Here is a 13469-nt window from a genome sequence, read left to right as displayed (position 1 = left end):
CTTAAGTAGCAGTACCTACCTTACCAGCGATGTCATGTACAGCTACATGAACAAAGATGGAAGCCTCCTCCATACCTTCTAAGTACACATGGCGATAACCTACACACAGAAAAAAAAAAAAAAAAAAAGACATTCATAAGTAAATCTAAATGCAAATACACAGGTATGTATTTCCTGCACTCGTCAGCGTCCAGCAAGACGCATTAAAATTAGAACAAAATGATAAGAAACCCAAAAGAAGGTGATGAGTAGGTCATACCTGGCATCATGCTGTTGAAGGCGATGGTACGCTGCCCAATGAAGTCTTGACCAATGGGGTCGTGGTCCCACACGAGGAAACGAATAAGGGTCAGCTCTGGCATGTGGACTGTAAACACCAGAGTTTCCTCCCACATCGGGTTGAAACCTGCAGGATCATGCCAAGCAAGATTTTGGGTTTTGAAGAATGGATTTGTAGAATGAGTGCAGGAGGGAGGACAAATTGTGTGGGAAGTACACAACAGTAAAGGTAAGAAATGAAAAGTTAATGACAAAAACAGGGACAAGTGATAGAGGGAGAGGGCAGAGAAAGTAGAGTAAGGTAAGTGTCATAGAGTGAACTGAGCTCAGTAGTAATAAATTATTCAGGGTGTGTGTTTTTGTTTCCAGACAGGTGAAGCATGTCTATTTGGGCTCAGCTCATAAAAAATACATCAGAACCCATTCAAAGATACCAATGATGCACTTTTAACTTGGGCTTCATGAGCCTAGAAAATAATATAAATCACGATTTCCCTTTCCTTTGAACTGTCTCTTATGATTCAATGTGCAAATAGCATAACAAACACACCATCTCCCATGGTCAAGAGTAAAAATATATCAGAAGGTGGTTGTGCTATTTCACACTACAGAATGCTTTACCTACTGTATGTGTAGTCACCGCTTTATGACAAGTAATAGATAACAGCAACATTTTCACATATACAGTTGTCCCTCGCTATATCGAGGTTCACTTCTTGCAGTTTGAGCCAGGAGGAAAGAGTGCAAACACGAATGTCCAAATTTTCAGATCATTTCAGACTTAATAAAAGAAGATAAAGTGCAATGTGCCTACCGCAAAGTACAACTGGATTACTGTAATTACACGAAGGTTAGAATAGTTTTGGATTTTCCATTATAGTTTTTTTTTAATTATTTTTAATTTATTCCTCAAATTCCGTTTTGAGAGCAGGTCTGTTAGTTTCTATTTTTTTGTTCATCTGCTTTGTTTTAGTTTAGTTTCTATTAGTTTCAGTATTCTAGGTTTTATTTTAATACAGGATATTTGCCAAGTGTAAGATATAAAGAAAAACTAAAAAAAACACAATTTCCCCAAAAAAATTATTAACTTACTAACAGATGAAAAACCATCCACAAATCAATTACAGGTACTGTATAACAGTCCCCAAAATTTGAAGTGTAAAAAGTGCAGTGCATAATACTGCTTCTGTCATGAGACAGATGCGGTAGTATGACTTTAAAAAAAATAAAAATAAGAATAATCCAAGTACTTATTTGCATATTTTCCTTCCCTTGCTGCTAAATTGCAAACTTCTTGAGAGGACTTTCCAGCTTGTGGCTGTTACTTCCCTTGAGAAGTGTTCCACACATACCACCCGCTTCCATTCCAAGCCACTTGCTTGCATCTGCGAGAGTCATTGTCAAAATATTAGACAGATAGACAGACAGACAGACGTACTATTTGTCCATATATGAACCAACAAAGGAGAGCATTTATTTATTACTTAGCATCGTGTTTTGGACTGAGTTGAGTGACCCACAAGCAGAGCAATATTAAATCAGTCAAATCTGTTGGGCGGCGCCTGACTAATGGCTGCTGCCTGATGGCATCATTTCTAGGCAACACACAGCAAAAGAACTACAATTCCCAAATGGCTGTTTGACCTTCTGTATGGCCATACCAAAATAAATACATTTAAAATCAACCCTGAAACCTCACGTATGAAATTAATTGACAAAGACGAAAACAAAGGATATTTTTGGTATAATTATAGTTAATTTTAGTTCATTTTGTAAACGTAAAATGTATTTTCAGTTATCGTTTAAAAAAATAACTTTCATTTTTTATTTTATTTGTTTAACTAAAATGTTTTTTTTAATTTTAGTTTAAGATATTTTATTACTTTTTGTTTACTATAATAACTGAGTCGCACAACTGCACATCTACAGTAAAGTAAGCATCATTAGCTAATTTATTCTAGACTACCACAGCTAGTTAGAAAGAATTGTAATCCCTCCACCCATGGTGAAGGATAGACACAGCCGCACAGCGGGCACTTTCAATCACTTTATTGAACAAAGATAACAAAATAAACAAGCACATATGAACACATAACTTGCCGTTTTCCACAACTTACGCCAAGTAACTCAAAACAGAGTGGCTAAAAGGTTTAGCCAGTTAACAACCAGGCAAATCTACACTTTCATTCTTATTTTGATGCCCTTTAACAGGCCAGGCCCTGCCATTTAAAGTCACACACATTCAGTCACAGATATAGTAAGGTAGAAAGTAAGGATAGGGAACCCATACCTACAGTATATATATGTATGGGTTCACTATGCTCACGTTTTATATAAATATATATATACACACACACTAATTAATTAATTACATACCAAACAAAAACAGTATTGCAAGGGTGTTCTGGAGCGCAAGACCCATGATAAATGAGGGATTACTGTAGACACTATTAATCTGATTAAGCCTCCTAAATTGCTCTCCGTTGAGTATGGTTACAGGAGGGAATTCAATTGTCTATCGTTTTCCTCAATGTCTCACATTGCACATTAGACAGAAGCCATATCTTAGGCTCTGACTTCTCCAATTATACAAGAACATGGCAGGTATGGTTATTATTGTGTATTGTACAAACCACAAAAATGGTATGAACCTACGTTACCATTTTATTAATCATTTATTCATTAATTGATTGTGCAAACCCTGCTTTACAACAAAGACCTTGCCCAACTAACCCGTACGTTAAATGCAGAATTGAAAGATAAACCACGGTCAACAAACAACACTTCAGAAAGGCTGAAGATGAGTTGAAATGTGAACAAGTTTAAATGAATCATTGTGCTTCCCAGAAACTCACCGTTATCATCCACCACTCGAGTTTGCTCCTTGGAGCAGTCCACTGGAAGGCCAATGATCTCCACTTCCACAAAGGGATCAATGATCTGATGTGGGACGGGAACATAGCATAACAATATGATTTGAGTAAATTACCTAATTTCACTTAAAGCCACTATGTTACTGATGCAAGTAAGTTTAATATGAACATATGCATCCAAGTATTCTCCTGCGAAAACAAGCAAGTGTTCTACCTCTCCTCTGTCCCCCAGCATAGAGTCTTTGGGTTTGGGCAGCTGCTGTCCACTGATGATCTTCAACACCAGTTGTTTCGTCATCTGACCTGGCAGTGGATCCTCCAAATTGGGGTTAAAGGCACCTGAAACGTACATCAAACACTGTTCACTTATTAGCTGCGAACATAATTGGTATGCTTTGCATAACGTGGACGTCGGGCCCAAACCTCCCATGTTCAAATTTGGTAAATTTCTGATTTTTTTTCACAAATCGATACTATTGGTCAGTCTCCTCGTGGGTATGCTATTTTTTATTTTTATTTTTATTTTTTACAAATTATTGACAAACATTTTTAAGTGTTAAAAATGGCTTGCTCTCTTTAAGGATGCAATGTTAATGGTTCCAAAAATGTGCCTTTTTTGTTTTGTTTTCCTGAAAAGTGATGGCTTTGGAGATAGGAGGATTCCGCCCGATGTCATATTGTATATATGATACATACTGTATCTGTCTATCTATCTAGGGTTGAGGTTGTTGTATTTTTTTTTCTAGTCCATTCAACATGTTTAGTGGACACTGCTATGCATTCCAGCGTGTAGCACAAGCTGAGTGAATGATTGTCACCCATGAATTAAGAGCCAACATTCTAATATGATATTGTCTGATTTAAGTCATTCACTGCCAGTCCTCCGTGTTAACATGAATATTTGAATTCAACAGCCGTCAAGGGCAGTGAATTAAGGTACAGTACATCATTTGTTTGTTGTTTCTTTGTGTCAAATGTGCGCATGGTACACTTCAAATTAGGTGTACGAACAATCAAGAACCCGTTTTTCGATGTCAAGAAGTCAAAGGGAGAAGGAAAGATTGTTAAACACTATATAAAATACCTACATGAAAAATATTTCCATTTATGCAGACTCACCTTCACACATGCATCTGGGTTTGAGGATGAAGCCACAGTTGCCATTGCTATAGAACTTGGCTCTGTTGAGCTGAAGTACCCGACCCTCAGACTGGTAGTTGAGTGCAACTGTAATTAAAGTCAATTACTACTATCAACAAGATGAACATCAGCCCACAAGGTGTTGTGACAACTTGTAAAGAAACGAAACACCAGCAACTGCAGCTGTACGATGAATAGTGAGCAGCAATAGTTACTGTACTGTATATAAACTTTATTTTTAAAGAGTAGAGGAGGTCAAAGTGGTGACGTGTGCAAGAGCGTACCAAGTTGGCAGCCTGCATTCCAGAAGGGCTGAGGGTTGAAGTTTGAAGAGTCCACACGATAGGAAGAGGGGTAGATGCGTGAGAGTTGTCGCTGGTTAAAGTGGTTGAAGGAGCTGGCTTTCTGCTGCATGACCTGATGGGCTTTGGTTTCACTCAGGGATGAAACCTGCCAGCTGCAATTAGCTGCCATTGATGACAAACAGACATAAGCAAATAATTTAAGAAAGACTGTCCAATTATAAGCAGCACATTATTTGGCACAGACCTGAAGCAATTTCCCCATGGACTTGTTTGTAGCGAGTTACTGTGGTGAGATTTTGGGGAAAAAAATGAAAACAATAATACAATTCTCTGTAAGGAGGTGACTGCATGGTGAGCAGATCACACTGTATATTTTATTATATTGCATAATTTCTTAAATTTATTTGAAAGCCACATCTTTTCCTTTCGGCTTGTCCCGTTAGGGGTCGCCACAGCGTGTTATCCTTTTCCATGTAAGCCTATCTCCTGCATATTCCTCTCTAACACCAACTGTCCACATGTCTTCCTTCACGACATCCATCAACCTTCTCACACGATGGCGCCTACCGTCTGGATGCCTCGGTTACGCGCTCTCAAGTATTGTTTTTGTTTTTGTGTTTTTCGTTCGTCTTTGGAGACATTACAGAACTCACTTACACAAGGGGAGACTTGCTAAACATCAAGGAGTCTACTCCGGACTTTCTTTCACCAACCTTTGCAAATCCACTCAGTTTTTTCGGCACCAAGGCGGCACCACAGAGGGAAGCGAGCCGACATCCAAGTGAAGCGAGCTGACATCCAAGTGAAGCTTCGCAAGAGAGGATACAGATTGGCGTTTCCGTCGATCCACCTCGCGAATCTACGCTCCCTACCCAACAAAATGGACGAGCTTCATCTTCTGATAAAGACCAGTAAAGACTTTGGGCGTTCCTCCTCCATGTGCTTTACGGAGACTTGGCTTTGTGAGGCTTTACCCGATGGCGGCGTCATGCTTCCCGGCTTCCATCTTCACCGGGCAGACCACGACATGAAATCATCGGGGAAAACAAAAGGTGGCGGGATATGCTTCTATAGCAACGACAAATGGTATACGGACGTCACGGAGCTCAGCACACACTGCAGCCCGCATTTAGAGTCGCTGTTTTTTTAACTGTGAGCCATTCTACTCGCCTCGTGAGTTCGCATCATTCATTCTCGCCGGTGTTTACATTCGCCTCAAGCTAACACGAACGCTGCACTGCTAATGCTCGCTGAACAAGTCAACAAAATTGAAAAAAAAAACACCCAGACTCACCCCTCATTCTTTTTGACTTTAACAAATCTAAACTCAACCACGAACTCCCTAAATGCAAGCAGCACATCGACTGTCCTACCAGGGAAAATAACATAAGACCACTGCCATACTACGCTAAAGAACACATACCGTGCCAAACCTCGTGCAGCACTGGGCTTGTCGGATCACTGCTTATTTCACTTAATACCGAACGTAAATGCGTGAAGCCTACAGTGAAAACAATGAAAAAGTGGACCAATGAAGCAAAGACAGAACTTCAAAGCTGTTTAGACTGCACAGACTGGCGTATCTTTGAAAATTCACCTGCCAGTCTGGATGAATATCCAGACACATCCTATATTAGTTTCTGTGGAGATGTGCTTGTACCAACAAAGTCATTTCGCACATTCAATAACAAGCCGTGGTTCACTGCCAAACTTAAGCAACTTCGCCAAGATACGGAGGACGCATATCAAAGCGGGGACAGGGCCCTGTATTATCGCACTAGAAACTAGCTGACTAAAGAAATTTAGATAGCAAAAAGAAACTATGCAGCAAAGTTGGAAAAACATTTTAACAGCAACAACTCTAAATCAGTCTGGCATGCATTACAATTGCTGACAAATTACAAGCGAAGATCACCCCAAGAAGAGAATAATAGTAGACAAGCCAACGACTTGAATACCTTCTACTGTGGATTTGAAAAGGACACTTTCACACCCCACACCCACCCAACCGGACCACCGACCACAATTACACCACTGACTTCTGCGTGAACCATCCATGAACAGGTTGTGAGACGCATCTTCATACAACAAAAGATTAACAAAGCGGCAGGTCAAGACTATGTGTCCCCATCCTGCCTCAAAGTCTGCGCGGACCAGGTCGCTCCAGTCCACACACAGATCTTCAATAGATCTCTGGAACTGTGCGAAGTTCCATCCTGTTTCAAACGCGCCACCATCATTCCAGTCCCCAAGAAACCTACAATCTCAGGTCTAAATGACTACAGGCCTGTCGTCTTGACATCTGTGGTCATGAGGTTCTTTGAACGTCTTGTCCTGGACAACCTCAAGAGCGTCACAGGTCCCCTGCTGGACCCCCTGCAGTTTGCCTAACGAGCAAACAGGTCTCCGGATGATGCAGTCAACACGGGACTGCACTTCATCCTAGAACACCTCGAAAGCGCGGGGACCTACGCGAAGATCCTGTTTGTGGACTTCAGCTCAGCGTTCAACACCATCATCCCTGAACTCATTTCCTCCAAGCTTCTCCAACTCAACGTCTCGCATGCCATCTGCCAGTGGATTTATAGCTTTCTGATGGGCAGGACACAGTAGGTGAGGCCACCTCATCCACATGCAGCATCAGGACTGGGGCACCCCAAGGTTGTGTCCTCTCGCCGCTGGTCTTCTCTCTCTGCACCTCAACGCACCCGGCTGTCAAACTCCTGAAGTTTGCAGATGACACCACTGTCGTCGGCCTCATCAAAGACGGTAACGAGTCTGCATATCGACAGGAAGTGGAGCGGCTGGAGCTGTGGTGCGGCCGACACAACCTGGAACTGAACACGCTCAAGACTGGAGAGATGACGTGGTCTTCAGGAGTCAACCTTCGCCACAGCTGCCCCTCACACTGTCCAGCTGGCTAGTGTCAACCGTCAAGACCTTCAAATTCCTGGGAATTACAGTCTCTCAGGACCTGAAGTGGGCGGTCAACATCAACTCCGTCGTCAAAATGGCCCAGCAGAGGATCTACTTTCTGCGGCTTCTGAGGAAGCACGGCCTGCCACAGGAGCTGCCGAGGAGCTACACAGCGGTCATCGAATCAGTCCTGTGTTCTTCCATCACAGTCTGGTTTGGTGCTGCTACAAAAAAGGACAAACTCCGACTGCAACGGACAATCAAAACTGCTGAAAAGATTGTCGGTACTGCCCTACCGACCCTTGAGGACTTGCACGCTGCCAGAACTAAGACAAGAGCGTGCAAAATCCTCTTGGACCCTCCACATCCTGGTCACCAGCTCTTCCAACTCCTTCCCTCTGGTAGGCGCTACCGATCAATGCAAACTAGAACTAGCAGACATTCCAACAGCTTCTTCCCTCAACTTCTTAAATAGCTAACCTACAATTCCATTGCAACATGCTGCCAATTTTTTTGTCTTGAGTTTGTTGTCACATTGCACATGCACATATACTCTGTCTTACTTTGACTTATTTTCATTCCTCTCCTTTCCAGTGCATGCCTCCACCTTTCTAACTGTTACTGCACCTGCTCCCTGCTTTCACTGCAGATCACAATGTCATCTGCGAACATCATTGTCCACGGGGATTCCAGTCTAATCTCACCTGTCAGCCTATCCATCACCACTGCAAACAGGAAGGGGCTCAGGGCTAATCCCTGATGCAGTCCCACCTCCACCTTAAATTCCTCAGTCACACCTACAGAGCACACCTCACCACTGTTTTGCTGCCCTCATACATGTCCTGTACTATTCAAACATACTTCTATGCCACTCCAGACTTGCACATGCAGTACCACAGTTCCTTTCTAGGTACTCTGTCATAGGCTTTCTCTTGAGCTACAATGACACAATGTAGGTCCTTCTGACATTCTCTGTACTTTTCCATCAACATCCTTAAGGCAAATAATGTATCTGTGGTACTCTTTCTAGGCATGAAACCATACTGTAAATACTCACATCTGTCCTCAGTCTAGCCTCCACCACTCTTTCCCATAACTTCATTGTGTGGCTCATCAACTTTATTCCTCTATAGTTCCCAAAGCTCTGCGCATCACTCTTGTTCTTAAAAATGGGCACCAGCACACTCCATTCCTCAGGCATCTACTCACCCTCTAGAATTCTGTTGAACAACTTGGCCAAAAACTCCACACCCACCTCTCATAGATGCTTCCATTCCTCCACAGGTTTGTCATCAGGACCAACTGCCTTTCCATTTTTCATCCTCTTTAATGCCTTTCTAACTTCCCCCTTACTAATCATTGCCACTTCCTGGTCCACCACTTGCCTCGTCTCCTCTTCCTTCTCTCTCATTTTACTCATTCATCAACTCCCCGAAGTATTCTTTCCATCTATCCAGCACACTACTGGCACCAGTCAATATTTCCATCTCTATCCTTAATCACCCTAACCTGCTGGACATCCTTCCCATCGCTATCCCTCTTTCTGGCCAACCTCTATAGGTCTTTTTCTCCTTCTTTCGTGTCAAACCTGGCATACATGTCAATTATACCATTATATAACTCTTGTTTGGCCTTTGCCACCTCTACCTGTGCCCTACGACGCATCTCCATGTATTCCTTTCTCCTCTCTTCGGTCCTCTCAGTGTCTCACTTCTTCGCTATCCTCTTTCCTTGTATGATTTCCTGTACTTTGAGGTTTCACCACCAAGTCTCCTTCTCCCATTTCCTACCAGAAGATACACCAAGTACTCTCTTGCCTGTCTCTCTGATCACCTTGGCTGTAGTGGTCCAGTCTTCTGGAAGCTCTTCCTGTCCACCGAGAGCTTGTCTCACCTCTTCTCTAAAAGCCGCACAACCCTCTTCCTTTCTCAGCTTCCACCACATGGTTCTCTGCTCTGGCTTTGTCTTCTTAATCTTCCTCCCCACCACCAGAGTCATTTTACACACCACAAATCCTATGCTGTTTGGCCACACTCTCTCCTACCAATACCTTACAGTCAGTAACCTCCTTCAGATTACACTGCACAAGATGTAATCCACCTGCGTGCTTCTACCTCCGCACTTGTAGGTCAACCTATGGAGCTGCCTCTTCTGGAAAAGAAGTTTTCACTACTGTCATGTCATTCCTTTTGGCAAAGTCTACCATCATCTGTCCCTCCAAGTTCCTTTCCTGGATGCCAAACTTACCCATCACTTCTTTATCACCTCCGTTTCCTTCACCAACATGTCCATTACAATCTGCACCATTCACAACTCTCTCTCTGTCTGGGATGCTCAGAAGTACTTCGTCTAACTCCTTCAAGAATTTCTATTTCACCTCTAGGCCACATCCTACCTGTGGGGCATAGCCACTAATTGCATTATAAAAAACACCCTTAATTTGAGGTTTCAGCCTCATCACTCGATCTGATACTCTTTTCACCTCCAAGACATTATTAGCTAACTCTTCCAATAAAATAACCCCTATTCCATTTCCCTTCCCATCTAAACCATGGTAAAATAATTTGAACCCTGCCCCTAAAGTTCTAGCCTTACTGACTTTCCACCTGCTCTCCGGGACACACAATATAATCAACCTTTCTTCTCACCATCATGTCAACCAACTCCCGAGGTATTCCTGTCATAGTCCCAACATTCAAAGTCCCCACATTCAGTTCTAGGCTCTGTGCTTTCATCTTCTCTTTTTACCTAAGAACCCACTTTTCACCTCTCCTTTGTCTTCGCCTCACAGTAGCTGAATTTCCACCGGCGCCCTGCAGGTTAATGGTGCCGGGGGCGAACGTTGTTAACCTGGGCCACGACCAATACGGAATGGAATTCTTTGGATGAAAGCTCATATTTGTTTGGCAAAGTTTTAAGCCAGATGCTCTTCCTGACGTAACCCTCTGCATTTATCTGGGCTTCAGTTTGCACTGGCTTGTGCCTCCCATAGGGCTACATTATTTGAAAGCCAAATACTTTTTTTGTTTTACATTATTCATATGAGGCATTTAACAGTGATTCTGTTTTCGTCTTGCATCAGGATCATTGTTTACTGCCCTATGCTAAATAACATGGAAATTGATTGGTTCAATCTAGGTAATTTTACAGTAATAATTGGCATGTGTCTTTCTTATCTATGCAGTCAACTCAAGAATCTGAGTGTGCGGGCAAGAGCAGTGAACACACCTTGCGCTTCAACATCATACAGGCCCACAGAGCAAGTGTATTTGACCAGGTCAGACAGGGCTCTGGATAACTTCATGGTTTTCTTCTTTCTGGAAATTGGACATAAATGATAAATCAGACGTATTTAAATAATATTATTTAAAAAGCTTTTATACATAGCAGGAACAGATGTTATTTCATCAAAAACTGTAGAAAGCAGTAGTTGGAAGTAACTGAGTGCAAATACTTCATTACAGTACTTGATCACTGTAAATAGATGATTCAGGTATCGGTACTTTACTTGAGTATTTACTTTTCTGATACCTTTTCCGGTTACTTCCGGTGTTCAGTTCTTGGCCCCCTTCTGTTTATCTTATTCCCCTTGGCAATATCTTCCGTAAATATTTCCCTTTCCACTGCTACGTCGACGACCTCCTCTCTACACCACCATTGGGTTTCGAGCCTTTTGTTTACATGATTTAATCTCCAATTCATTTGGTTCATTTTATTTGACACACTGTTTACACTTACTTTTATATTGAAATGTTATCTGTATGTTTTTATTATCTGCACTTGTTCTATTGTTGTTGCTTCCTTGTTTTTATTTGCTTTGTAAGGTGACCTTGGGTGCTCATAAAGCCACCGATAAATAAAATTTATTATTCTTATCATCATTATTATTATTACTTTTAGTCCCTACATTTGAAAACATTTGTCAAATTGATCAAAATATGCTCATTACTTTTTTCAACCACGTTGGATGACGACATGACGTAACAAAGACCTAAATAGAGAGTGGTAAAGTCAACCATGGTTGAGAGTTTTGATTGATTGATTGATTTAGATTTTGGGGAATTTAGGGCAGAACAGGAACCAGGGAGAATTAACAACAATGACGTAACAGAGTTGGAGACGCAAGATATTCCCTATATCGAAATATTACAGCAATATATAAAGTATACGTGCCCTGTAGAGAATAAAAGTCACGTTTGTGTGTCTTACTTGTTGTGATGTAGGGGTGCTCGAGATGCACTGCTGGAACTTTCTTGGTCCGTATCTGTGTCTTCCAAGCTTGAGGTCTTCTTCATCTTATTTATTTTTTTCTGTTATGGTAACAGCACAGAATGAAATTGATTGTCTTCATTGGGAATAACTCATTATTGTGAACATTTTGTACAGTGAAGTCCCTCATATTCACGCTTCAGCATTCCCCTTGTTGCAGATCTTTGGAGAGGGAAGGCATCCTCCATTATCCGCTGAAAAATGCACCTATTCGCTGTTTTTGTGCTCAGGTCAAAGCCACATCTAATATAAAAATATTGCTTCTGGTGGCATCTTGGTGCCAAGCAACTATGTTAAACTAAAGGGGTTTATTTAGTCACTCCATATCCTTGTTTCATAGAAAAATAGTGCTTTGCCGCTACCTTTTGGCATCTATAGGCAATTACAAACATTTTTAGGCTGGTGTCTTATTACTCACAGACGTTCACTATTGTGATCCCTATCCCCAGGAATAGAGAGGATTTACTGTACAGTAGACCCCGCATTCTCGCAGTTCGGCACCCGCAGATTCACATATTTGCATAAATCTTTATCAATTTTTTTCCTTTTTTTTTCTTTTGGGGGGGCGGGGGGGCCTAACCCCCAAAAAACTTATTTGCAGGTCATCCTGACTTAAGAATTTTGGGGGTTTAGGAAATATTTTTTTTAATATTTATATATATATATATATATATACACACACTATTTTTTTCAGTGAGTGTCAGTTTTCTGCAATTATAATGAGCGTCAGTTATCTGCGGATTTTTGGTATTCGCGGTCCAGCCTGGTCCCTATCCCCCACGAAACGCAGGGGTCCATTGTATTTGTCTTTTTTTGGGTGTGTGTTTATTTGTATTTGTAAAATTTTGAGGATGTGTGCATACCTGAGAATGTGTGCTGAGTGTCAGTTTTATGGTTTGGGGAAAAAAATAAATAAATAATGCAGTAGAGCATATCTGAATGGATAACACGAACCTTGAAGCTGAAGGGCTGCAGTAGCCAAAGGCCCCATTGAATACCACTCTGAGACGGATAGGTTTAATAGATACCAATTCAGCATTATTTAAGAGGTGCAACCAACCTTACTATTGTTGCCAAGAAGATAATTTACTGTGTGTGTGTGTGAGGGCAGAACAAACAGAAGCAGACAAAAAGCAAACCTTGCGTTTTGAGAAGCTCCCAATGAACGAGTGGCCGGTGCGCTTATTGCTGCTGGTGTTGGCCTCGTCCGACGTGACTGATCCATCCTGCCCTTTAGCCTGTCAGAAGGAGTGAGTGACACACATTTTGGGAATGTGACATCAGTACTATTTTCTGGAAGGTGTAAGGTAATAATGATGAGTTGACTGTAAATTACTTTATAAAGCTTCACAAATGCATACACTGACAATCTTGTTCTTATGGTAATTTAATAAGACTATCGACAGTGTAATGGACACGCCATTAAAGATGAAACCCAGCACCCCCAGTCTCATGCTGTTCCGCATACCTCCCTCGGCTGCCCCGCGGAGCCAGTCTGTATACACAAAAGACATCTAAAGAAGGTCTGGTGCACGTATCAAAGGAGGAGCACGGCAGATTCAACTTCGCACACAGACACTAAGTGAATTACAAGCCCAGGAGCATCAAAGCTGAGACACAGACATTGGTTTCTAACGCGAACGCTAAGTGAATTACAAGCCCAAGGAGCATCAAAGCTGAGACACCG

The 13469-nt window shown here is 41.9% G+C and overlaps 1 protein-coding gene across 1 annotated transcript in view; it reads right to left on the bottom strand.

Moving 5' to 3' along the window:
• The window catches only part of plch2a (phospholipase C, eta 2a), a 59117-nt gene that overhangs the window by 13065 nt on the left and 32583 nt on the right, over positions 1-13469 (bottom strand). The window contains exons 12-20 of the mRNA XM_061687473.1: positions 12922-13020; positions 11723-11823; positions 10742-10830; positions 4577-4759; positions 4272-4379; positions 3367-3491; positions 3135-3219; positions 260-406; positions 20-99 (exon numbers count right to left, since the gene is read on the bottom strand). Coding sequence (XP_061543457.1) covers positions 20-99; positions 260-406; positions 3135-3219; positions 3367-3491; positions 4272-4379; positions 4577-4759; positions 10742-10830; positions 11723-11823; positions 12922-13020 — 1017 coding nt within the window. The remainder of the gene's footprint in view (positions 1-19; positions 100-259; positions 407-3134; positions 3220-3366; positions 3492-4271; positions 4380-4576; positions 4760-10741; positions 10831-11722; positions 11824-12921; positions 13021-13469) is intronic.

Source organism: Phycodurus eques, chromosome 1 (genome assembly GCF_024500275.1).
Source record: "Phycodurus eques isolate BA_2022a chromosome 1, UOR_Pequ_1.1, whole genome shotgun sequence".
NCBI lineage: Eukaryota > Metazoa > Chordata > Actinopteri > Syngnathiformes > Syngnathidae > Phycodurus > Phycodurus eques.
The sequence above is the reverse complement of the archived record's forward strand: the minus strand, read 5'-3'. Positions and strand labels throughout refer to the sequence as shown.